The sequence below is a fragment of the Stegodyphus dumicola genome, chromosome 8, assembly GCF_044657685.1.
Source record: "Stegodyphus dumicola isolate Sdum_Otavi_A_Nest chromosome 8, ASM4465768v1".
NCBI classification, from domain to species: domain Eukaryota; kingdom Metazoa; phylum Arthropoda; class Arachnida; order Araneae; family Eresidae; genus Stegodyphus; species Stegodyphus dumicola.
In genome coordinates, this window is record NC_140775.1 from 159,007,155 (window position 1) to 159,014,755 (window position 7,601).

The 7,601-nt window shown below is 33.0% G+C and overlaps 1 protein-coding gene across 1 annotated transcript in view; it reads left to right on the forward strand.

The window, feature by feature from the left end:
- Nucleotides 1–6,952, forward strand: part of LOC118194680 (cytochrome P450 4V2-like) — a 34,301-nt gene extending 27,349 nt beyond the window's left edge. Inside the window, exons 10-11 of the mRNA XM_035365853.2 lie at nt 1,725–1,904; nt 6,173–6,952. Of these exons, the coding sequence (XP_035221744.2) occupies nt 1,725–1,904; nt 6,173–6,369 (377 nt within the window). The 3' untranslated portion in view covers nt 6,370–6,952. The remainder of the gene's footprint in view (nt 1–1,724; nt 1,905–6,172) is intronic.
- Nucleotides 6,953–7,601: the final 649 nt, after the last annotated feature.

Sequence of the window (7,601 nt, forward strand, 5' to 3'; positions counted from 1 at the left end):
AACTATAGCCATTAATTCTAATTTGTTTTAATGATAATTCTTTTCTGTTTCTGTTGTTCATTTACGTACGCAATAAACTAAATGCCACTTTTTATCTTCACCTTTTTGACACAGCATTCCTGCCAGCCCTTTGCTCCTGGCATCGGGGTGCACTTCAGTTTTTGCTTCCGGATTATATAACGCTAGTATTGGTTCATTAGTTAAATGGCTTTTTAAAGTACTGAATGCTTCTTGCTGATCTTTAGTCCAATGAAATGTTTCATCCTTCCTCGTCAGTGTCGTTAACGACTCAGCTTTCCCTGCATATTTCGGTACAAACCTTCTAAAGAAACTTATAAGACCTCAAAATTGTTTAACTTAAGGATCATTGGTTGGTTTAGTAAAGTTTAATATGGTTCGTACTTTTCTTGGTCCAAATTGCATACCATTTGATTTTATTAGAAATCAGAAATACTCTGCTTCATCTTTTTTAAATTCGCATTTTGTCAATTTCAATGTCAGCTTTGCTTCTATCAATCTATCAAACACTCTTCTAGGTTTTTCCATCATTTCTTTCCAATATTTAGCTGGATTTAATATATAGTCCAAATAGCATAATACTTCTTTATTAAGCAATGGACCTAAAACTTGATTCATAAGTCTCTGAAATTCTGCAGGAGCGTTGACTAACCCAAAGTTCACACATTCAAATTGACCAGTATCATCTGGAGTGATGAAAGTTGTTTTCGATTTCGCTTCTTCAGTTCAAGGAATCTGTAAATATCCATGAGCTAAGTATAATGCAGTGAAAACTTTACACTCACTAAGACATTCAAGAAGATCATCTATCCTAGGGAGTGGAAATGTATCTTAAACAGCTTGCGAATTCAACTCTAATTACAAGATTTAAACGACCTTCCCTGCACGATGTAAGTGGTTAGCATGTCCAGTTGGTCATTGGAAGATACAAGATTTACATTCCGGCGAGCGCGCAGGTATGTTTTAAATTCCCAAAATCTCATAATGTCTGTAATTTGTGATAACATTATAGCTTCTTCAGAACAGCCAATGTTTACTGTTTATGCTGTCCCATTTGACATACATTACTTTTATTAATACATAATATTGCTATATTTTTTAATAATATTTTTTACATAATATTGCTAATATAAATGAAGAATTTCGTTAACATTGTTTTCTTTTGAATTCCTCATTTATAATTCCTTTATCTTTAAAACTGCAAAGAAAATTTTTAAAAAATCTTGTTTCTTTCTTTTTTCTCCTTCGTTTTTTCTGTTTTTCTTTATTTCTATCGCGTGACTTCCTGTCATTTTGATTAAAAAGATACGATCATCTATCATATTATATCCGTTGTTCGAATCCCGGCGAGGGCATTGCTCATTTTTCAACTTTCCTATTTCGAGATTAGCTAATGTCTCTACAATATATCCGATTAAAAACGAAATGACCATCTATCATATATCTGATTAGAAAAGATACGATTGTCATATTTTCTCCTTTTGTAACGTATAAACCGCTCTACTATCTGAAAATATCAAAATTACTCTTGATAATTGCTTTACGCATAATGTAAAAATTATCAAGGAAGGGCTTCTTTTAAGTATCTGGCATGAGAGCAATTTGATAGCAAATTTTGTCAACTTATAAATCCATTGCAAATAACAATAAAAATAACTGAGACCCAAAATGTGTCGAAGGTTTGTTTAATTCGCACTTTCTTCCAGATGGTCGGATCATTCCTAAAGGAGCAACCTGTGTGGTGTTCACTTACTGTCTGCACCGTGATCCAGAAGTTTTTCCAAATCCAGAGAAGTTTGATCCGGACCGATTCTTGCCAGAAAACTCTGCTGGAAGACATCCATTTGCATACGTGCCTTTCTCTGCTGGACCTAGAAATTGTATTGGTAAGTAATTTTAAAAACAACCTGACGTGATATAATATATGTGCTTTGACCGAGATTTCAGGCTTAAGAGAATGTGCGCTGAAATAACCTAAATTGTGTTTAACAAATTATATTATATTTCGTATATTACTGGCCTTCCTTAAAAGTGTTTTCCGTCAGTATCGATGCACTTGTCCTAACATTTTATGCTCTGTTCGAAAAATAGGAACGATTTCGGAATATATGACACAGAATATTATTTAAAGCAAGCAACGTACTCCCTGGAACTTCCTCTACGTTACTCAATTGCATTTTTTAATCACTGAATTGTGGAAATAGAATAATTCGCGCTGAATTAAAAAGCTTGCTGAGTTGCATGTTTGAGACACAGGTACCATGCGGTTCTTCCCCAAGAATTGGCGGATGGCAAGAATGTTTTCAGATATCAAGTTGGAAGATATTCATCATGCCTGTCATAATTTTCAACATTTTCTTCCTTCCTCTTCATCAGTGGGTGACCGAATTAAAGAAGTTTTTAATTCACATGTCTTTATTTTTGAATCTGGGAAATCGCTCAGATTCTTGCTATTACAAGTATCACTTTTGAGGATTCAAAATCCCAGTAATAAACTTAATTTCAGTTTTTGTCAACAAAAATCAAAATTTTCCTTAAGTTGTTTGTTCTTTGTTGCTGCAGATTGCAAAAATCGCAGAGTGTTGCAAGCAGATATACTCACAAATCAGCACCACGATTTTCCCGCTCTACTTAAGTAGTGGCATTTGGCAAATAGTAGAGACAAGAAACCCTAAGTCTACAAGGACTATTAAAACGTTCCTTGATTACAAAATGCTCATTTTCAGTGTTGTCTTTCCGATTATTTCTAGGTACTAGTTAGTTATTTTTAGGAACTCAACGCTTTTTAAATTTATATTCTTTAATCAATGAATTTTGTTAACTTATGTTCATTTACTATTCTTTTACCATCGTCATTTAATTTCAGTCATTGATGTTGCCATCATTCTCACAATAGTCAGTTACTTAAAATTTGTTAAAATCTTTACTTTTGTTCTAAATCCTCGAAGGAAGTATGGAAGTTTGTAACCGCGTTCGAATCCCAGAGAAAGTATGGAAGTTTGTACGGCAAGAGGGCATTTAAAGTACATGCCAAGCAGAAATTCTCTAGAGGTTGGTGATAGAGGTAAAGGGGGAAGTTCCTCGGACCGTGCCCTGGATATTCTCCGTAATTGCATCCGGAGCGGAAACTTAACACTTAGCTGTAGTCAGCAATACTTAATTACATATGGTACTATAGACGTGTTGGCCTACCTGTACCTGTCGTTCAAGTCAGCCTTCATTCGTGAACGAAAATGAAGAGAGGCACGATTGGGCCTTGCTTTCCGCAGTTGTTGGTCCCATAATTACAAGTCAAAATGGGAGGATCTTTAAAACTGAAATTTTAGAGCAATAAATTTATAGCACAGCTGTTATCGAATGGTTTTCTATGAGGATCAGTTTGTTGAACAGGCATAGTTTCAAAGAAATTGTTATTTTGAAATCAGAATCTCGTAAACGACCAACTTTGGAGTTAAAAAGAACCAGAAAAGGGCTAAACCTTAAGTAACCATACAAAAATATTTAGCCTATTTATGTGATCTTATTTCTTAGATGCAATAAATTCGCTGCCAAAGAAATATCGACTTTTCGATTCTTTCGACAAATTGGTCGAAATATTTTCGGTATTCACATTTAAGTGATATAAATTTTCAAGTTCATAATTTTACAATAAAAATTACTTATATTTTAAACCTTATGTCTTAAGTAAAATAGTAAACCTAATTAATACATTTCTGAATTGATAGTTACGGATTAAAATGCGTTGAGGTTTTGCATTTCACAATCACTAACAGAACTAAGCACTTTTAAGAATATTAAGATCTTTTTTAAAATCGATATCGTTTTCGCTTTTGTTCAGTAGTTTGTTCTTTTCGTTGTGTAGCAAATTTAATGTAATTAAACGAATCACAGAAATCAAATTTTAATGTGTCAATATTCAAAATTTTAGCTTCACAACAGGTTTGGATTTGTTAATTTATTTGGTTATTATTAGTTTATTTCAATCAATTTGGGTTATTTGATTTTACACGAAATACTTAGCTCGCGACGTTTTGTGCCAAATTCGTTTTCAAACTTGTATACTCAGACAATGGATATAGGTGAATTTTCACGTAATAAACTCAGTTTTTCATGACAAGAATTAAGTTAAACTCTTAGAGTTTAATATCAATAGTTGCAGAAAAATTAGCTTTTTAATTTGAGATAACTTTTATTTTAACTTCAATTACAATTTAGTTATGAGCTTTTAATTAATGGATGTTTACAGTTGTCATTGTGATTTCTATTCTGGGGGAGGAAATCTCCCTTTTCCGGTAAAATGCTCGTTTTTATGGTTCTTCAGTGCACTTTCACTGGAGCTTGGTCCAGAGTTGTTGAGATTCCCACGTTCTCCCCTCTTCTAGGTGTGGCTGGTTGACGAGTTGGAAAATCCGTTGTGGTTTCAAACCGGTTGGTTTTGGCGAGGGTGTTTGCATAACGGAAAGCTGGGTGTTGCAACTGGTTTTGCCCTTGGCGGGGCGTGAGTGGTGCCAAGTTGGTGTTCCCGAGCGTAACTTTTTAACGAGTGATTTTCGAGGGACAAAACCTCTTTTTGGCCGCGTTTTAAGCTGATCTTACGAGATTAGAAAGGCGTGCTCTGCGAGCCGGTTTAAAAAAGAAATGTCGGAGCTTCTCCCGCGTGATCTACTGGGCATTTGCCCTCGAAAGGAAAATGCAACGGGTTAATAGGCATTAATTTTTCATCTGCAGTTATTATCAATTGGCTTCAAATGCTCAATCGGCTGCGAATACCCTTATGCAATAAGTTATAAACGGCTTCTTTCCAACACGCAGTAAATCATCAGACAAACAAAAATTTCGTCAAGCTGATGTCATTGGCAGATCAATCTTCAAAGTGCTGATATCAATGGCAGCAAAATTCTCAAAAATCAGTTCCAGTCTTCCCGGCGTGATGTACTTATCCGACAAACTAAAATTTCGTCAAGCTGATGTCAATGGCAGATAAATCTTCTAAATCAAATCTAAATCTCCCGTCGGAAAGTGTCAATGGACCTTCCATGCTTCATTAGCGCAAAAAAAAAAAATTTACTTTCACAGAACTTTCTATAAGCCTTCTGGTTTCTTCGTCCTGTTTAGAATCAAGAAATACCCGTCAGAAATCGTCAATAGACTTTCCATGTTTCATTAGCGCGAAAAAAAAATTTACCTTCACAGAACTTTCTACAAGCCTTCTGGTTTTTCGACCTGTAATTAAGAAATTTTTGGATGACCACCTCCCCAGGCAGAACTCCTAGAAGCGACAGCTAAGTGATTTTATTTTTTTTAATAGTTAATGGTTTTGATGATAAACTAATTTCTTTTGTACTTAAGAAAATTTTTCTTGTTATGCTGTTCCTAAAATTCTGATATCTGAGATAAAGTAACTTATTCAGAATGGCTAGGGAAGTATATTATTAGTTTTAAATAATTTAATTAAAGCAGAAATTTTTTTATCGTTAAGGCTTTAATATCAGGTGCAATTAATTGAGTTCATTACTATGCTGTTGGAATAAGTTGTCTGTTAAGATGTAAAGCCTGATTTTATTCTTAAAAATTTTACCCGGTTTATTGTTTATTCTCTCATTTCATAAATTAAAATGTGCAATAATAAATCAGTATTATTTTGTTGGGTTTTTCTCAAATCTGTATCTAAGTTCATAACTGCTTATTCAGTGTGGATTCTCTTGCAAAGTGCTAATTGTTAAATATCATTTTCCTCTCCGGGGAGGGTATGTTATTCTTTCATACAATTTAAATGATTATGCTTGCTAGTTTTTATTCAATATAATGTTTGATTTTGGAGAATTTTTGTGGGAAAAATTATGAGTTTATTTTGTTAAAGTTTTTTTTATTATTATTCCATTATGACTCCCTAACTTGTTAAAATTTGCAAAAATATAAATTGCATAAGATTTAAATAAATAATCATATTTTTCTGGATCAATCAATGGTATGTTTATTTGAAGTGATCATGTCTTTCACCAGTCCACTACATATTTTTATTTCAGGGTTAATCCGGTTAATACACAACGCAATGACTTTATTTGGATTAGGTTATAGGTCAGTTTGATAGGAAAATTTTTTGTGTTGCTGTGTCTCTTTAAAAGACACATAACATTTTTTTTTTCTTTTCCAGGCCAGCGTTTTGCCCTGATGGAAGCGAAAACGATGCTTTCATTTATTCTGAGAAAATACCATGTGCGATCCTTAGATCCTAGAGACAAAGTCCACGTGGCAGATGAAATAATCTTAAGACCCAAGAATGGTATAAGAATCGAAATTAAGCCTCGGAGTGAAAGTCTTACTAATCACCCACCTTTTTATTATCCGTGATTGCATATATTTTTTTGCGGAAAAATCTAGCTTACGCTCATTAGCAAGTATGTACATATATGAAGACCATATGAAAAAAAATCATTTGCCATTTCCTTTCTGCATAACAAAGTTAAGGAACAGGACAGTGAAAGTAGAACTTGTGTCTTGGGTATAGTAAATTAAACTGGATTCGAAAATCAAGGCAAACATTTTCGAAGTGTTATGATACGTTGAATATATTTTATATGTCCGAAGTCTTACTCATTCTTTCATCAGAAATTATTTTAACATTTTAAACTATGTTGTGCGTTATTTCATCAGACATTTTACATTTTATATTTTTATTTTTCAACATATTACTTTTATTTTGAAATTTACTATTTTATCAGAGCTTCTTTATTTAGCATTTTATTTTCAAATTTCGGGTTAAAAGTATAATTTTTAACTTTAATTTTAAGTCTGTTTTATTTTTTAGCCTGGTAAATTATAATGAAATTATTTTCTTTTAGTATGTTACACAGAAGTTTGAAATTTGTCACATTTACTTTTTCATAAGAAAAAAATTGTACTTGTATACTTTTTAAGCTAATAAAGATTATTTTAATATAACTGCTGAAGTTGTTTAATAATGTGGCTGCATTTGTTGAAAATGAACTTAGGATTACTACAAATACCAGTTTACTCTTTTGCCCTAATGCTGATGTTGGACATGTTTGTGAAGTCTAGATTTAAATATATTTTTTGTCGAAAAATTACTCAACTTTCAACTTTAAAATCTCTGTGGTTCATTTTGGTTTTTCAAAGCATCATGAAAATTCCTTTAACCATCTAGAATTTCGTTAAAAAAAGCAAAAATTTGTTAAAACTGTCTTGAAAAAGGGGTGTTTTCTTGATTTTTAATACCAAAATGCCCTCGGTATTTGATACTTGGATTTATGTATTTTCAAAATATTGCTTCAGTTTCTTGGGCATATTTCAAGTTGCATGTCTAGATACTTTTTAAAGACGTTACAAAATTATTCTATGTCTTATGTAAACAGCATTACCGGCCAGAGGATTTTAAAGAATTTTCTTCATATTCAAATTGAGATATTATAAGATATTTTCTAACTCCTTTCCACATGTCTTCATGATGTAACTGGAAGCATAGATGATGTAACCTTCATGATGTAACTGGAAACATGATGTAACTGACAGTCCAGAGCAATCGACTCGAATCCTGGTGACGGCATTGCGCATTTTCACGTCTC